Genomic DNA, 18910 nt, shown 5'->3' with positions numbered 1-18910 from the left:
ACAACACCCGTGCTCTGGGCGCCCTGACTGAAAAAAAAAGGAGAAAATTGGGCTGTAAAGATGGCTCAGTGGTTAAGAGTTCTGGCTATTCTTCCACAGGACCCAGGTTCGATTTTCAGCACCCACATGGCAACTCACAACTGTCTGTAATTCCAGCTCCAGGAAATCAGACAACCTCTTCTGGCCTCCACAGGCACCAGGCACATGTGTGGTTCACAGACATGCATGAAAAACACCAATACATATAAAATAAAAATAATAAATTTAAAAAATTACACACACACACATACACACACACACACACACACACACACACACACACACATGACAGAGAGAGAGAGAGAGAGAGAGAGAGAGAGAGAGAGAGAGAGAGAGAGAGAGATGAAGCACCAGCATTTATCTTCTTGGCTTCATGGCTGACTGTGTCTAGCCTCAGACTCTTGATATCCCATTTCCCCAACATATATTCTCAATCTATGAGTTAAAATAAACCCTTGCTTAAATTGCTTTTATCAGATATTGGATCAAAGCAATACAAAAGTAAGCCCTTATGTCTCCTGTCTCCCCTAGTCTAGGTCAGGACATCTTAAACACTTTCTACTGAGCCCTTCTTTGCACCTAAGAAATTCTTACATGACCCTGTGTGCAGATATGTAAGACAGACAGACAAATCAAGCATTAATGGCAATGAACCCAAAAGAAATTTATTTTAAAACAATTCTTTGGGGCTGGAGAGATGACTCAACAATTAAGAGTACTTGCACAAAAGACTAGAGTTCAGATCCCAGCACCCATGTAAAAGCCAGACATGGTCCTGTTCACACCTCTAACCCAGCACTGAGAGCGAAGAAGCTCTGGGGAAGGGCTGGCTGCCAGTCTAGATGAAACCTGTGAGCTCCAGGTTCAGTGAGAGACCCTGCACCAAAGGAATAAGGCAGACATTAACAAAGGAGGATATCTTCCTGTAGTTTGGTGGCATGCTCACCCACACATACATGTGCACATATACCACACACATACATACACACACTCACACATGCATATAAAAATAATAACAAGATAACAAAATCAGTTATTTAGCACAGATAATTTTACCATTCAGGACTAAAGTAAATTTGCATACTAATGAGATGGATGTGCTTGTTTGTGTAACACAACAATCGGAAGATACACTAATTTGATACATGCTGAAGAATGATGATAAGACAATGTGAAAAGTCCCTGTTTCTGTAATTAAACCATTATGCTTTTGTAAGAGCAGAAGATTGTGTATGTACAGTTGAAAGTGCTGTGAGTCATGGCATATCAGTCTCCAGGGAGAGTCTCCAGTGTGTACCAAGGTGTCTCAGGCAGTGTCAATGTCTGGTGTGATCTAATCACAGTTGTAGAGTGTGTATGTTATATGTTTAGAATCACAGTTGCAGTAAAGTCACAGTAGGCAGCACAGGTCAGAAACTTCCAAGTCCCATTGTGCGTTTGATTTTGAATTAATTGTAAAATTCGGAATCCTTTACTGTTGGCAAACTTTTTGTGAATGCTCATTCTGTTAGCAGACCCAGTTGGGACCCTTAGTTTAAACAGATTTTCTCTAGGCCAGCCTCATGCCCAGCCATTCAACTCCAGCTACCATCTCCTTCCCTTATTACTTGTTCAACCCAGATCACTTTCTTTTTTTTTTAAGATTTATTTATTTTGCCGGGCGGTGGTGGCACACGCCTTTAATCCCAGCACTCGGGAGGCAGAGCCAGGCGGATCTCTGTGAGTTCGAGGACAGCCTGGACTACCAAGTAGGTCCCAGGAAAGGCACAAAGCTACACAGAGAAACCCTGTCTCAAAAAAACCAAAAAAAAAAAAAAGATTTATTTATTTTTCTTATTTCATGCTTGTGTGTGTTTTCCCTCCTGTATGCATGTGCATCATGTGCATTTTTGCTTCTTGTCCAAGGAGGTCAGAAGTGGGCATCAGATCCCCTTGGAGCTGGAGTTGTAGATAGTCACATGAGCCAACATGTGGGCGCTGGAATCGAACCTGGGTCCTCTGAAAGAGCAACAGGTGCTTTTAACCACTGAGCCATCTCCCCAGCCCCTGAACCAGTTCACTTTCACTTTCTTCAGTCCGGCCTGAGATCCTTCCAATACACAAATCTGGTGGCAGCCCCTGCTTAGAACCTCATTCATTCTAGTGACTTGCAGTGATTCTAGCCACATTGCGCTGACATCAGAAGAATCTACATATTTTTTGTTTTCTTTAGTCCTCTGGGATGTAGAAAATGCAAATAAAATATGCTTGTTTGTTTGTAGCCCAGGCTGTCCTAGAACTTGCTATGTAGACCAGGCTGGTCTTGAACTCAAAGAGGTCTGCTTGCCTCTACCTCGTGAGCACTGGGGTTAAGGTGAGCACTATCACACCCAGCTCACCATCTTCCCTATCAATGGGAGTTTTTACTAAAATGTTACATAGAAAGAGAGCACACAGGCTTCCTCTGCTTTGTCTCGGTTTTCCTCTTCTCAGCATAGGCCTGCCAGCCCGGGGAGCTGGGAATTCTGCATAGGCCCATAGACTAACCTTTGTCTAAGACCAAAGTATGGGCTCAAAGCTGCATCCTGAGCTGGGTGGTGGTGACACACAGCTTTAATCCCAGCACTTCAGAGGCAGAGGGATCTGAGTTTGAGGCCAGAGTGTTCTACAGAGTGAGTTCCAGGACAGCCAGGGTTTCACAGAAAGCCTGTCTTAAACACAAACAAACAAACAAAAAATCAAAACAACAACCACAAAACCCCCCAACACACAAAAAAAGCTGCACCCTATTCTCAAAAAAATTACAATTTGCTTGTCAGTTGCACTGCTTTTAAGGGTTTGTTGTTGTGAGCAGCCAACTAAGTATGTGAGGCCTAAAACTGACCATCCAGAGTGAGGAGCAGGATCACCTTTCCATCAGTAATAGAAGTACTGAGAGATTCCCACTAGGTGGGCCTGCCTGCTTGAATGTCTCTTCTGCAGAAGTAAATTTGCCTGCCCCTAGTGCTTTGGATTGTGTGGGCTTTTCCTTGAGACCCCAGACCCATTTCTTTTTCTTTTCTTCTTCTTCTGTTTTTTAAAAAATTTTATTTTATTTGCATGTATGTCTGCGTGAGGGTGTCAGATCTTAGAGTTACAGAGGGTTGTTAGCTGTCATGGGGGTGCTGGGAATTGAATGAGGTCGCCTGGAAGAACAGACAGGGCTTTTAACCACTGAGCCATCACTCCAACCCAGACCTATTTCTAAAATGTGAGTACTTTCCTCCCTAAAACGGAACACACCTCCCACTCCCCTCCTGACCCTAAAAGCTGAATAGTCATGCTGCATTCTTGCTCCTTGTTAGAGTAATCTGTGGTCTCCTGTCCACTGCTGTATTACATGGCTAGCAGGTCTATGCGTAGGCCTTTAATAAATGATTGCCATTGAATTTATGAACACAGAAATGAATGAGTCAAAGGTAAGGGGCTGAACCATAGTTCAGCCAAGTAGGACTGAATCATAGCTCAATGGGGGGGTAGGGGTGGGTGAGCCAAGTGAGAATGAGGTGGGAGATGCAGAAATGAATTTGTAGGAGGAGCCCGTTTCACAGTCTACATCCTGGGCCAGCTTCCTGGAGTGGTCCAGACTCACTCCAGTTCACGAACTCAGACGTCCCCCGCCCCCCCACGGTGTTGGGTTTAGGGGTTATGTTTTGGTTTCTCTTTGAGCCAACCTACCCAGCCAATAGAAGGTGCCAAAGAGATACAACACGGGCCGGCAGCTGTTCCTGGAGAATCCTCCCTGGCTGGCCCCTCCCCCACTAGCCTCGGGTCCCCTCAGTTGCCTAGGGCGAGGTGGCAGGGCTGCAGGAACCCCGCAGAGCGAGTCCCGCAAGCCCGCGGCCTCCGGGGCGCTGTCCATGGTGCCCCAGTGTCAGCCGCGTCCCGGCTGCGCTTCGCAAGCTCACCGCTTATAGTCGGAGGAGAAGATCCCGCCGCTCGCCGGGTCGTGGCCATATTCCGGCTCTCCGGGGCCGGCCGAGCCGCCCTTGTCTTCGCTGTAGGCCGGGGCGGCCGACATGGGTCTGCGATGCCGGGTGACTGAGCGGCTCGGCTGGGCTAGGGCCCAGGCAGGGGGCGCACGCCTAGCTCTGCAGAGATGCAAGCTGCGCCGCAGAGGCTGCGCGCCGATTCAGCAATCAGGGCCGCGCGCTGAGATTCTTAAAGGCACCGGCACCACCCGCGGGGTGCAGGGGTTGCGGTGAGCAGACCGGGGCAGAAGGAACGGTACCCGCCCCGCCCAATCCCTCAGAACCCCCCTGACACCGGTGCCTCCGCACTTAAAACCACTGCAAGCATCTACACTGGGAACAGTGAACCAAGCTGCTGGGCTGATGAGGGTACAGCCTTTGGAGGGATGCAGACCTCCTGTCACCACCCAGATCACCTGACCTCCAGGGGTCCGCCCACCCACGCAGTGAAGGAAGGGGGATAAGCTGAAAGAAGGCCATACCCGCAGGCACCAGTAGAACACCGAACTGAGAGATTTAGGGATAGTACCTTTCCAACCTCCTTTTCCACACAGTCTAAATCCCTCTGGGGGCAACCTGCCTACCAAGTGGGAAGCATAGCTGTTTCCTGGAAGAAGTGGAATGTCAGGGCAGCCAGACCCAGGAAGCAAGCCCTAGTGCACTCTGGGAGCAGAGCGGTTCCAGGGGAAGTAGAGAGCACATCTAACATCCCAAGCAAGTTTTAGAAAAGACTTTAATGATGCTTTCTGAAGCCTCTTCTGGCCCACTCAGGAGGGCCCAAGGTCACATTAATCCCTGGTTAAGTCCATTTCCATTGACATCTAGGAGGGAAGGGAGAGGTAACAGACTGAGTTAGGGTCTGGTGTAATCACCAGGTCTCAGGGACTTGGTGATTCTTGGACCTTAGCTCCCAACACCCAAGGGAGGGAGGGTTGACAGAGGGAAGGTACCTACTAAAGGAAGGTAGTAAGTCTGGGTGGAGAGAAAGCCCTAAACTATGCAGATGTGTGGGTTATATCTCTTTGGGCTAGAGTTTGGGGCATGGGGTTGAATGGTTGGAAACTCCTGGCAAGACTTGGAGAATGGAAGAGTTCCCAAGGGCTGTCTTCATGGGTAGAACCTAGGATCCCCAAGTGTCTGGAATCAGAACTGGTGGGCTGGTTGGAAATGGGTGGAACTCAGAAAGGTGGACTTTGGGTCGATAGAAAGTGAAGGACTCTAGTAGGCAGGATCTTGGCAAATGAGGCTGTGGTAGGTCTTTTCCCCCATTCCCTGTCTTACTATACTGTTAGATTACCTTCCTAAAGCTAGCCACCAAGGTTAATTCCCTTATTTGGCCACTTCCTCCTCCTGAGGCTGACCACCAACATCCAGCTATCAAAGTATTGAAGTCTAGTAATCAAAGCCCCTTTTGTCTATGCTAATGAAGATGCCCAACCAAAATAATCCACCTCATCTTAACACCAGGGCTATTCTTTTCCCTTTAGAAACTGCCTTTTGCCTGTGGGCCACATCTGTCACTACTTTATCGAAAGGTGGTCCTTTGTCCCTCTGGGGCTAAGAATTCTCCTGTGTGCTGAAAACTTGGTCTTGGTGTGTCTTTCAGAAAGTTCTATTGAAGGGAAAAGAATGATGGGTTTGGCCCAGCATGTGGGTAGGAGATTGGTGTATTCAGTGAATATGTCTGGCCAGGATGTAAGAACTGGGGCTTGAGGCCTGCCTGGCAAGGGCTCAAAGGGTTTCATAGTGTGTGACTTCAACAAATAGGCACACCAATTAGTTTCTGGGGACTTTAGAACTGCCAGAGTAAAGACCTTAGAGGAACCTGGTCTGAGTGTAGTAGGGGAGGGGAACGTCTGAATTTTGCTGGAGCAGGTTGACTAGGTGCATATCTTAGCAAACTCAGGGGCTGGGCTGGGGATATGTATGGTAGAGGAGAGGTGCTTACTGAGTCAACACCCAACAGCTTCAGTGCAAAGTGCACGCAGTTGCTGCTAGTAGGATTATAGAGAGGAGGATCGCTGTTCATAGCTTCTTGCACACGGCGCTCCAGCACCTTAGGGTCAATGCCACCGCGTCTGCGAAGCACACGCCAGAGCTCTCGGGAGCGCTGCAGCGCGCGGTGACCCTGTTTGCACACCACACCTTCGCAGTAACCCAGAAGGGTTTGTAATCCACCACTGCCAGAGGTCCTGCCTGCAGAGGTAGCAGACCCAGTGCAAATCAGAACTAGCATTTCCTCAAACCCAAGTCCCACACCCGGGCTGCCCCTCCCCCTTTCAGAGACCCACACTCCATCCCAGTGCAGCCCTCTCGTGGCTGGTCCAATATGTTTTCACTCACCCTCAAAGTGTATGATCTCTCCGTGGCCACAGTAAACACCCACGTGGGCCCCGCACCACTGTGCCCTAGGAGACCGCAACTTGAACAGGAAGAGGTCTCCAGGCTGAGGCTCGCCTTTGTCTAAGTCCACCTCCTGGAAGTGCTGACCCATGAACGCCTCAGAGAAGAAGAACTTAATGGTGCTAGATGCCCTTACTAGGGTCTAAGAGGAGAAACGTGGAGACTTCAGGGTAGGACATGCACAGGTGTAGCTGGGTCATTCCGCTTATCACACATGGTAGACCTGGCTTGGGGTAGGGCCCTAGGCAGAAGGTCTTCACTGCTTTACACCTGCCTCCCTGTCCTTAAGGAACTCCAGAGCACTGAAAACCACAGATGGACCCTGCCCTGAGCCACCCTTAAGGACCCCATATTATCCAGCAATTGGGACTCCCTCACCACCCACAGTTATCCACTTATTCTCAAATCCTGCCACGCCTTTCTCCTTCCTCTCCCAGCTCCTGGATCTCCTTCCGCATCTTCCATTTTGTCATTCCTACAAGCAACACTGGGTTCTGGTGTCAGCAGGTACCTGGGTTGAGATGTAGGCCTGAAGAAACAGGAAGATGTCCGTGAAATCTGGACCATAGTAGATAGCTCCCAAATCCAATAACCTCAACAGCAAATGTGCATTCTTTCACTCCCTGCTACAATTCTCAAGATAGGTATAGTATCTTTATTTTCAGGAGGAAATTGAGGAACGTCAAATCTTGCTACAGGACACACAGCTAATCTGTGTCCACAAGACCATCCTGCATCCCATAAATAAATACCATGGCGTGTTTTTGTTTTTTTATGGAAGGAACTGAGAGATCTAGCTTAGTTTCTCATCTTTACTGCAAACAGAGGGCTCTGAAAACTTGGAAGGATGCTTTCACTGCCCTGGTTATACCTGAGCTTTGGTTTCAGGGAGGAGAGAGAGAGAGAGAGAGAGAGAGAGAGAGAGAGAGAGAGAGAGAGAGAGAGAGAGAGAGAGAGAGAGTGTAGGACTATTGAGGCACTGCAAAAGGACCTGGGAGCAGCAAGTGACCCCTCAGCCCAGGACTTGGGGCATCTTTGTGTCCTTGTGCCCTTTGTTCAGGGGTCATACCCTCTAACACCCACCCAACAGGGAGAGCACCTTACTCCTGGCTTCCCTTTCACCCCACGCCCACTGGGTCAAGCAGAAGTCACAGCTACAGAAGACAGTGGACTGTCCTGGCCCCGTTGAGACAGCTGCCACCCTGCCTGGGAGGGGACGAGATGAGCCAAGGACTTCTGCTCCATTTACCTGTGATGCGAAACTCATCTAGGGAGAGAAAACAGTCATTACCACGGGCTACTTCCCATGTGCTCCATGTTCCAGCCGCTCAATATCTGTGTGCTGTGCCTGATTCTGCATTAGATACTGATGACAGGTTGAGAGACCTATGTCACCTCTCCATATGGGACATCAAAAAATCCCTTCTCTCTCTACCTCAACTTCCTCATCTGTAAAGTAGGGACAGTAAGGTTGGCAAACTGGGCATCACCTGACCATTGGGAAGCACTGAGAGCTCTTTGTGATCCCTACAAGGCCAGAGGGCAGGGTTTGTTTATCTAAGGTCTAATTGGCTCCTGAACTGGCACATTTGCCTGAGCATGCACATTTGGCCACCAAGTGAGGGCTGGGGAGAATACCGCTTTCTCAGTTCAGAGGACAAGAACAATGTGTCCCAAAGGCTGGTGGCCTCCCTGTGACCCCTGCCTCACAGATCAAAAGGAATCACTCAACTGGAAAGCCCAGACTCTCCCTCAAATTTCCCACTGGGTGGTGGGGGCCGAGAGGCACTCTGGCTGCCATCAGCTGGGCCTTTGCTTCTTCAAACAGGGTCCAGGTCCGTGGCTGGTGTTCCACCCATAATGGAAAATACTCCTCATTGCCAAAAGGTATGTGAAGGCCCCAGTTAGCCCTAACAATAATGGCATGTAGAGCTCGCTGTCATTGTCATTTGGAAAAATGGGGCTTGGGGAGGTTGTTAAGGTTACATCTAAAACGTGGTAGAACCAGTGTTCCAACTGAGGTGATCTGACTTAACCAGGGTATGGGACTGCCTCTGGAATGCTGGGACCTCTTGAATGGTATATGGAACCCCACCTCCAGGCCCACCACCGGGAAGTATTGACCCCTGTTTTCTTCCTGACTAGAGAAACAGCTACCCTTGCATTTAGCATTCATTCATTTAGTTATATTAAAAGGAGAAAGAGCAACACCCTGGAACCATCAGAGCCTGGGAGACAAGTTTCCCAATTCCACGGCCCAGTACCTGACAACACTGCCCACCATGTTGGGGGATCCTGGCCTGGAGGCTGGGCCCTTCCCTCTCTGGCTATCAGAAACAGAGCAGTGGCAGGGCGTCCCTGTGACTGGCTTTGGGGTCACTGCTCCCAGCCAGGTACCTACAGCTAGAACAAAGTCAGAGTGGAAGCCTGCCTCTTCTGACCATCCTTCCCTTTCCAGACCCTCTGGTCACTGGGATCCCACCCGAATCTGAGCCCATAATGTAAGCACTTACCTTGTAGTCACCACACTTCACTCCTTCTGAGACGTTTGTCTTCTGTGACCAGAGCAAAGAGGACAAGTTGGCCATGGATCTGGCAGATAAATGGGATAACCAGGAAGTTCTGGGGGCAGATTCTGAGCACCAGTGTCCTAGCCAATCTGAATGAGGCAGCAGCACCTCTGCTATGACCCTGGGGCCAGGCAAGAAGCCAGAGCCTGAGGGCTGGGGTCCAGGTAGGCAAATGGTGCCTCCTTCCTTCCTCCCTCCTTTCCACATCTGGTATCTGACATCCTGTGACTGCCTTCTCCTCAGCACCATTTCCTCACTCTTCAGTGGCCTCAGGGTACTCAACTCTTCCTCTCCACCCTGCCTTGGCCAGAGAACAAGAGCTAGCCTTCAATCCCCATGAATTTGTTGAGGTTTGCTCTATGGTCTGTTCTAGTGAACATGCTTTGCATCCTTACAAGTGTATTTTTGCAGCTTCGGGTGTAGTGTTCTGTAAGCAAACGCTAGGTCAAGGTGGTTGACCATATTGTTCATCACCTCTGACTATATAGCTTTATTTTCTATACTGTTTTCTGTCAGTTAAGAGGGATGGTAAGATTTCCTGCTATGTACAGGTGCAGAATTGTCTCTCTTTCATTCTCATGTACTTTGCTCTGTGGAGTGGGAAACTCCTATGACATGTAGAAACACTTTATGATTACCGTATCTTTGGATGAACTGACATTTATCATTATGAATGTCCCCCTGTACCTCTGCTAATGCTTGAGTTGAAGTCTTTACCTAATGCTATGCTTGCTAATTGCCTCTGTGTCTTTAATCACTCATCTGCTTTCCTTTTCCCGTTGACCTGTAATCTGTTTGTGTCTTTACATTTATTTTTCATTTTGAGATGGGAGTCTCACTTGTTGCTCAGGCTGGTCTCAACTCTAGGCTCAAGTGATCTCATCTCAGCCTGGTGAATATCGTAAACCCAAGTGATCTCATCTCAGCCTGGTGAATATCGTAAACCTTGGATGCATACAGTGTGCCTGGCTCTATGTCACTGTACTTAAAATACATACATAATAGAATAAAATTGGGTCTTCCTTTTCACTCCATAGATAATTAATGTGGTAATTGATATGGTTAAACTTTGGTTTTCCATCATTTACCTGTTTTTCCCTCCTCTCTCTCTCTCTCTCTCTCTCTCTCTCTCTCTCTCTGTGTGTGTGTGTGTGTGTGTGTGTGTGTGTGTGTGTGTGTGTGTGTTCTTTTGTTCTCCCTTTCTTGTCTCCTTTTAGTATATTTGAATATTTTTTGGAATTCATGTTAAGATGGGCACAGTAGCACACATCTATAATCCCAATACCCAGGAGGCTGAAGTGGGAGGATTTTAAAGTTTAAGAGCAGCCTGGGCTACATCGTAAGTTCCAGACTTGCCTGGGTTATATAACCTGTGTCATATAGCTATCTATTTTAGTTTTCTGCTGGCATTTAGCTCCAGTTCTTTGCCTTATATATTAAGTCTCTTTAGAGATTATAATACAACTAGTTTTCAGGCTGGCCAGTTGACATAATTGGTTAGAGCATGGTGCTGTTAATAACCACTTTATACAAACCACTTAATTATTGAGCTCACAACTGTGCATCCAGTGTAGAAACCATCGGTACTGTAGGTTTAGTACTACCATCCCTGGCTGTCCTTTGTTATGTCTGTCATATATACACTATATACTCCTCAGGACAATTTTATAAATTTTGCTTTGAACTGCTGTGTATTTTAAGAGAGAATAAAGGTGCCTCTTATAGCTACATTCTTGAAGGTCTTAGTGTTTCGTTAATACTATTTCTCTTCAGACAGATGAAATTCCTCAGCATTTCTCCTGGAGCAGCCCGCTGATGTTTTATTTGAAAACATTTTGACTTTATTCATCCTGTTGGACACAGAATTGCGTTTTAACATTCTTTTTTTTTAACCTTTTTATCGATTCTTTGTGGATTTCACATCATGCATCCTGATCCTGCTCATCTCCCTCTCCCCTTTTTTCTGCCTTCTGCCCTTGCAACCTGCCTGCCAAAAACAAAATTTAAAAGTAGAACCAAACCAACCGAACAAAAACACCAAAAAACAAAACAACAAAAGACAAAAAAAAAAAAGTCTCAGCATGGAAGCTGTGGTGTGGCCCAGTGAGCCACACAGTCTACCCTTTAGTCCACACATCTTTACTTGTACCTATTCATTGCAATGGAATATCGGTGAGTTCAAGGCCTCTGGCTTCTGCTACACCCTCAATACTGGGCCCTCACTAGGGCTCTTCTTCAATCTCCTATCATTGCCTTGTATCATGGAAATCCAGTAGCTTTGGATCTGCAGGTCCAGCCCCTTCACAAGCTCCAGCAGTTCATAGATGAGGTGGGTATTGGGGTGGGTGACCTTGTAGTCCTGGTTCTGGGCCAGGGTGGTAGCTGGGTTAGTCAACCTGCCAGCTTTCCCTCATTGTCACCACCCAGGCTAGAGCTTTCCAGCACTGCCCTGGCTAGCTCACCTAAAGTAGCAGCCAGTAAGGAGCAGAGTCAGTTCCCCTGCTTTCACACCCTTGGGTCCACCTCACCTGCATTCCTACCACCAGGGCAGGCTCTACTGTTCTGCCCAGGTGAGGTGCAGGGACCACTCTTTAGACTGGTGCACGTGGTGAGGGGCAGGGCCAACTCTTCAGTATTCATGTTCCCAAGGTCAGCTCTCCTGCCTGTTGAAGGCAGCAAGGGGTGGGGGGAGGGGGCTATTTCCCTTTTTCTTGCAACCCCTTGGATACCAGGGAGAAGGCAGGGGCAGTGCTCCTGCTTGCAGGCCTACAGACCCAGCTCACCTGAGCCCCCACCAACAGGTCCAGCTCACCTGAGCCCCCACCAACAGGCCCAGCTCACCTGAGCCCCCACCAACAGGCCCAGCTCACCTGAGCCCCCACCAACAGGGTCAGCTCACGTGTCCCATGTGCTGTAGCTGGTACGGGCAGGACCAGCTCTACCACTCTTGTGGCCCTGCAGAGAATTTTCTCCATGGCATCTGAACTTCATCTTTCTAGGTAAGAGGTCAATGATGGTGGCACTGCTGAGTTTCACAGCATGTGTTGTTCTCAGCAGCTTTCAGGTTTCTCCTTATCTTTGCTCTCTATGGTTTGATTGTGAAGTGTTTAGGGCGTTATCTTCATGTTTACCTTGTCACTGGTCCAGCCGTTTCAATGTGAATTCTGTTGTTCACCTTTTGCTTATATTCCTTCACATTTTCTGCTCCACTTTCTTCTCTTCTAAAACTTCAATTAATAATATTATTACTCTAGGGGCTGGAGAGCTGGCTCAGTGGTGGAGAGCACTGGCTGCTCTTTCAGAGGACCTGGGGTTCAATTCCCAGCACCCACATGGTGGCTCACAACTGTCTGGAACTCCAGTTCCAGGGGATCTGACACCTTCACATCAGTGCATGTAAAGTTAAATAAATTATTAAAAAATAATAATCACCCTAGTACTATGTGATGAATCATTTTATTTAGAGCCAGGTATTGGTATTTTTTTTATTTCATTTACTTTTTCTTACACCACCCTCACTTGCTACTAAAATCATTCTTAAGATGTTTTAATTCATTTTTAATTCTAGAATTTCTTGTTGCTGTTGTTACTGGAGCTTTTGTTTATATTTTTGCTGTCGTTTTGGGACAGCTTCTCACTATGTACCGCTGGGCAGCATGGAACCCAGTATGTTATAGATCAGGCTGGCCTTACAATATTTATTGTCAATCCTCTTTCTAAACACACAGAACAACGAATACTAAAATTTAAGGAGTATGCCGTGTCACATTTAAAGGTAAGCTCATTAGACAGATTTCCCAGCAGAAATTATAAAGGCCACGATGGAATTTAATGAAGTCCTTCACGTTCTGAAAGAAAACGATTTTCAAACAGGATTATCGTACACAATGAGTCCCTTTGGAAAGGAGAAGCACAGACCTTCAAAGAGGAGCAGAAACTCAGGGATCCATGGCATTCACCCAGCAGTAACGAAGATGCTGAGAGGACCAAGCAGATGCCATAGCAGGCTGCTCAGTCTTCTCTCAGAGATCAGGCCTCAATTTCAGTCTCCTGAGACTTAACAAAAGACATAGTCCTTGCAGTAGTTCCCTTTCTGCACCTACTCTGACTGCTCAAGGTTCAGCCAGTTGTTTACTGTCTGGGACCCCTCACCAACTTAGAGCTATGTGCATGGGTCAAAGTGAACCTGCAAGGCTGGCCAGCCTCCATGGCAGCTCAAGAACAAAGTCTGGGACTTGTCCAGACAGCCCCCAAAATGATAACTGTAACCCTTAACCAGTAAATTCAAAGGTTACATACCCTCACCCAATCATATGATACCAAGGCTTGTTTTTTTTTTGTTGTTGTTGTTGTTGTTTTGTTGTGGTTTTTCCCTTTAAAAACCCCTCACTCTCAGAGCTCAGGGCCGTCCTCCTCCACCTGCTGTGTTGAGTGTTGGATACAGGCCAAGCCCAGGCTTGCTTGTTATCAATAAATTCCTGCGTGTTTTGCATTGGATATCGGCTCTGTGGTGGTCTTGCTCCGGGGTCTTGTCTTGAGACGCAGGCACAACAATGTTGAAGGAATCCTACACCCAGAGGAGGAAGAGAGAGCATCCCAATCACAAGGACAATCTGTATTTCCATGTCTTTCCTGAGACTGTGGAATTTTCTGCTATTATTTCATTAAATAGATTTCCTATATCTTTGACCTGTAGCTCCTTTCCTGCTAATATGCTGATGAGACAGATATTTGCTCTTTGAGTTAGTCAGTTTCCAATTACTGTAGCAGATATTTAAGAGAGAAAGATTTATTTGGGGTTGCGTTTCAGAGGCCCCAGTCTATGGTCCAATACTGGTTGGTCCATTGTTTAGGGACCAGCAGTGAAGCAGTACATCATGGTGGAAGGGCATGGCAGAGCAGACCTGCTCACCTACAGTGTCCTGGAAGCTCTGACAAAGAGAGAGAGGCCAGGGGCAATCTTCAAAGATGTGTTTCCCCACCTCACTGCCCAGTGACCTGCCTCCTCCATCCATGCCACCAATGATATCAGCATCCTTGATCCAGTTATCTTTCAGCCGTCAGCTGCAGCCTGGGCATTCAGCACAGGAGCCTGCTGAGTGACCACTTCCTACTCAGGTTGTTGTCATCTCTAAAGCTGCCCAGGGATCTCCCATGCCCCATTCATCCTTTCTCGGAGTTTTGTTTTATCTGTCTAAACATATTATTTTGGAAGGAACAATTTGAAGCTCCAATATTATTTCTTCACTTGATCTAGTCAGTTGTTGAGGATTTTTCAGCTGATTTTTAAAAATTCATTTATTTTTATATTATTTATTATTTATTTAATTGTTGATTTCTCAAGACAGCATTTCTCTGTGTAGTCCTGGATGTCCTGGAACTCACTCTGTAGACCAGGCTGGCCTAAAAGCAGAGATCCACCTGCTTCTGCACACCGAGTGCTGGGATTAAAGGTGTGCACTACAACTGCCCAGCTTCAACTGATTTTTAAAAATCTGACTCACTAAGCTTTTCATTCCAAAACTCCTGGTGGGTTTTGCTGTTGTTGTTGTTATTTTTCAAAATCTCTCTTTACTAAATCTCATGCTTATTTTGAATTGTTTGCTGTAATCAATTTGACTGTTAATATTTATTAAAGCATTATTGAACCTTTTCAATATATATTTGAATTATTTATCATTCATTTTGGTATCTCTGGAATCTGTTATTATAGAGTTATGAACTTTATGAGGTGCTGCATTACTTATTCTTTTATATTCATTGTGTTTTTATGTTGAGAGATACATCTGTTGAAAGGACTGTCTTTTCCAAGTCCACAGGAAGGTCTTCTTAGTAAGTGGCCTCTCAATGATGTATCTTGGGGTATGTCTAATATCTCTGTGGCTTCTTTAGTTGTCATCAGTGGGTTTTAACACAATGTGTATTATATTACAACCCACTGTCTCTGTGTGTCTTGCAAGACTAATGTCTTTCTGGCAGTGCAAGTTGGTGTGGGTAGGCAGCAGAGCGTGCGTGCTGTTCCCTTAGTGATCACGATAAGGTGGAGTTGGGGATTTCCACTTATACTTGATCCTGCCTCTATGACTCAAAAGCAGCTCTGATACTGGCTGCTCAAAAGGTAGTGAATGGCTCAATGCTTTAATCCTCTCATAATAGTGAAGTTTGCTGTGTGTCATGGAAATTGGTGGGTTAATTTAAATGTAAGAGTTAGCTAGCAACAAGCCTGAGCTATTGGCTGAGCATTTATAATTTATATTAGGGCTCCAAGTCAGTTATTCAAGAAGCAGCTGCTGGTTATTTAGGAACAGGTGGGTCAGGACAGAAAAACTCCATACATATATATATGTGATGTCCAAACTTTCAGCAAGAATTTTCACATAAAACCCAAGAAAGCCTAATAAAAGGATTCTAAACACACAAAAGACCAGAGTTAAGCATGGCTATCTGGTAGCAGCAGGGAACAGAGGTGGAGAGCTAGCTACTACCATGCTGTGATCTAAATTACACAGCAGTTAAATTTTGCTCATGCAGACAGAAAAAGATTACAGATTCGCAGTAAAAACAGATCCAGACAGAAAAGGCTTCTGAATGGGTTACAATGTGTTTAAAAATAAGCTTGAGAGAAAGAAGAGAAAGAATATATACAGTCAGGTTTAAAAAGTTATAGTTTTAAAATAATACAGTTCTTTAAAAGGGAGTAAGTAGCCGGGCGGTGGTGGCTCACGCCTTTAATCCCAGCACTCGGGAGGCAGAGGCAGGTGGATCTCTGTGAGTTCGAGGCCAGCCTGGACTGCCAAGTGAGTTCCAGGAAAGGTGCAAAGCTACACAGAGAAACCCTGTCTTGAAAAACCAAAAAAATAAAATAAAATAAAAAATAAAAGGGAGTAAGTAATATAAAAGGAAAACAGCCACATAACAATGAAAAATACACAGAGTCTGAATCCTATATTTTATTGTGTTGTCTTTGAATTTTTTGACTGCTAAGAGACACTGGGTTAAAGCTGCTAGATTAAACCAACCTACATCTTTTAAAAATATTTTTAATTCAAAACTTAAGTCAAAAGATGTATTGCTTTGGAGGAGAGGTTATGCTTTTTTGTTTGTTTGTTTTTGTTTTTCAAGACAGGGTTTCATTGTGTAGTTTTGGTGGCTGTCTTGGATCTCGCTCTGTAGACCAGGCTGGCCTCAAACTCACTGAGGTCTGCCTGGCTCTGCCTCCTGAGTGCTGGGATTAAAGACATGTGCCACCACTGCCTGGCAGAGGTTATCCTTTCATTTCCACAGGAAATGAGAGGCTGTGGATTCATTCTGGATTTTAAAAAAATCAGGTTTGATTGAAGAAGACCCCCTGAAATCCTGACTACAAACATAAAGAAGTAAACTACAACATAAAGAAGAACTATAAGACACATGATGTATATTTTACCTGCTCAAACACATAACAAAAAAATCATCTTTGGCTGACTTGTGTACAATGCACAGTCTATATTTGTATTAATGCAGATATGTATATTATCTATAAAAGTTTATATATTTGCAGAGCAAGGGGACCAGATACCAATAAAAGTAGCCCAGGTGACCCAGCATCCAAAACAGCTTCAAGGCTGCTGACTAAGATGATCCAGTCTTACAGAATACTCCAGCCAACACCTAACAATTATTGTGAATTTTCTCAAGGGTCCCCTAAAGATGTCAGCACCCCATAGACAACAGGAAGTAGTCCATTCATATTTCCAAAATATGGGTTATGGATGTTTATTATCATTTAAGAGGGGCTGGTTACAAGTTGTTGTTGGTAATGGTCAGGAAAAAAGCTGAACAAAGGAGATTAGATTCAGGGATCTCATTCTAAAAAGAAAATAGGGGATAAAGAAATGATAGGATAAAAAGGTAGATTATTGAATCTAATCTAAAAACAAATATTAATCTTAAATATTTTACATTGTATGGATTTTGGTTTATTGATACAAATTTAAAGTTAATTTTGCTATACTGTATGTATACTTCTACTCTTGTTTAAGGTATTGAGTTCATGAAGCTCATTTAAAAATGTAATGTATAGCCGGGCGGTGGTGGCGCACGCCTTTAATCCCAGCACTCGGGAGGCAGAGGCAGGTGGATCTCTGTGAGTTCGAGGCCAGCCTGGTCTACCAAGTGAGTTCCAGGAAAGGCGCAAAGCTACACAGAGAAACCCTGTCTTGAAAAAAAAGAAAAAAAAATGTAATGTATAATTAAGAAATACAAATTAGCCAGGTAGTGGTGGCTCATGCCTTTAATCCCAGCACTTGGGAAGCAGAGGCAGGTGGATCTCTGTGAGTTTGAGGCCTGCCTGCTCTATTAAGTGAGTTCCAGGACAGCCAGGTCTGTTGCACAAAGAAAACTTGTCTTGAAAAAAAATACAAATTAATAGTCATCTATAATAGTCAAGCTTAGAGTCATGTTAGGTATGTGTTCAAGGTCATACACAGATATACTTAGACATATAGATGGTCTTCAAACAATTCAAAGCCCTACAGAATATGGCATTTAATATGTTTAATAACCTACGACTTTTCAGAACAGTGAGACACATCTGCTCCTGGCAGCACCAGTCTACTTCAGAGAAGATGATGGACATTGAAGAACTCAGTATGGAGTTTGTTTTCTTTTTCTTTTTTTCTTCTTTTTTTTTTTTTTTTTTTTTGGTGTTTTTGAGACAGGGTTTCTCTGTGTAGCTTAGTGCGCCTTTCCTGGAACTCACTTTGTAGACCAGGCTGGCCTTGAACTCACAGAGATCCACCTGACTCTGCCTCTCAAGTGCTGGGATTAAAGTGCATGACCACCGCCCGGGATTGGAGTTTGTTTTCTTTATGACAAATTCTAGCTATGTGGGCTAAGAAACTGTCCTTGCCTCAATAGCTGACAATATATTGTCCAAACTGGATCAGCAGGATACAAGAAAGGTAACTGCTGAAATTTGCCAGGACAAGGTAGGATGGTCCTTCAAAATCTCCTGCTTTGCAGAAAAGTCTGTCAGATATGCTACACCTGTAGGCAAGAACAGGATGCCCCAACGTTACAGAGGAACTTTGCATGACTGTCCAGACAGCCTGATGTCCCTGTCATTAGGTAAAGTTTCATCCTTCTGGTTCTTTCATGGAGTTGAAGACTAGATAGTTATGGTTATAGTTTTCTTTAGTTATGATAAAAGATAGGAATAAAAAATTAGGAACAAAACTTTGTACTCACAAAGATAAGATAGATAATAGACCATTTTCTTTAATTTTGCCAAATACAAATGGACTGGATATTGTAACTGTAATACTTACTTAATAACTGTTTTTGTTGTATACAATTTTACTATGTTAAAATTAAAACCTTTTTTAATTAGAAAAAAAAGGGGAAATGCTGTAAAATAATCCTCTTGTATACTATAAATATTTGTCACTCAAATAGGTTTAATAAAATGCAGATTGGCTGGTAGCCAGGCAGGAAGTATAGGTAGGATAACCAAACTAAGGATGATGGGAAGGAAAAGGGCAGAGTCAGTCAGAGGAGGTCACCAGCCAGATGCAGAGGGAGCAGGAGATGAACATGCCATGTTAATGAAGGTAACACCATGTAGCAGAGCATAAATAAAGAATATGGGTTAACTTAAAATGTAAGAGTCAGCTAGTAATAAGCCTGAGCTATCAGCTGAGCATTTATAATTTACATTAAGTTTCTGAGTCAGTTATTTGGGAGTGGGTGGTCAGGTCAGGAAAACTCTTGACTACAGAACACACCTCACAGAAATCTGAACTTAAAGTGTAGAAAGGAGGGGCACTAGAAGTCATAATCAGAGCTTTAAAAAGAAAGTCTGATATGGAGAGAGGAGGCTGCCTGTGTGATCACTGGAGGAATCTTAAACTAACCAACAAAGCACCAAGA

At 45.1% G+C, this 18910-nt stretch overlaps 2 protein-coding genes across 2 annotated transcripts in view; both read right to left on the bottom strand.

Annotated features, from left to right (window-relative positions):
- The window catches only part of Ap3b2 (adaptor related protein complex 3 subunit beta 2), a 39783-nt gene extending 35212 nt beyond the window's left edge, over positions 1 to 4571 (bottom strand). Inside the window, exon 1 of the mRNA XM_052761697.1 lies at positions 3966 to 4571. Within this exon, the coding sequence (XP_052617657.1) occupies positions 3966 to 4078 (113 nt within the window). The 5' untranslated portion in view covers positions 4079 to 4571. The remainder of the gene's footprint in view (positions 1 to 3965) is intronic.
- A 173-nt stretch (positions 4572 to 4744) lies between these two features.
- On the bottom strand, positions 4745 to 14587 carry LOC128124896 (uncharacterized). Its single transcript, XM_052761698.1, has 6 exons — positions 8945 to 14587; positions 7681 to 7698; positions 6943 to 6960; positions 6372 to 6573; positions 5977 to 6224; positions 4745 to 4849 (listed from the first exon to the last, which is right to left on the bottom strand). The coding sequence occupies exons 1-6, from the start codon at positions 9248 to 9250 to the stop codon at positions 4817 to 4819; spliced, it is 825 nt and encodes a 274-aa protein (XP_052617658.1). The 5' UTR covers positions 9251 to 14587; the 3' UTR covers positions 4745 to 4816.
- Between the last annotated feature and the right edge of the window lie 4323 nt (positions 14588 to 18910).

Source organism: Peromyscus californicus, unplaced genomic scaffold, assembly GCF_007827085.1.
Source record: "Peromyscus californicus insignis strain IS unplaced genomic scaffold, ASM782708v3 Scaffold_4__1_contigs__length_199733344, whole genome shotgun sequence".
Taxonomy (NCBI): Eukaryota; Metazoa; Chordata; class Mammalia; order Rodentia; family Cricetidae; genus Peromyscus; species Peromyscus californicus.
Note: the sequence above shows the minus strand (reverse complement) of the source record. Positions and strands in the feature narration are given on the sequence as shown.

What these genes read in the sequence shown, in the direction of transcription:
- LOC128124896 (XM_052761698.1), bottom strand. Translation starts at nt 9,250, where the DNA reads ATGGTGCTGAGGAGAAGGCAGTCACAGGATGTCAGATACCAGATGTGG. An exon ending in AGAGATCATACACTTTGAGG is followed by an intron (nt 6,225 to 6,371) that starts GTGAGTGAAAAC and finishes CTACCTCTGCAG; the next exon opens with GCAGGACCTCTGGCAGTGGT. An exon ending in AGCTGTTGGGTGTTGACTCA is followed by an intron (nt 4,850 to 5,976) that starts GTAAGCACCTCT and finishes CTTCCCTCCTAG; the next exon opens with ATGTCAATGGAAATGGACTT.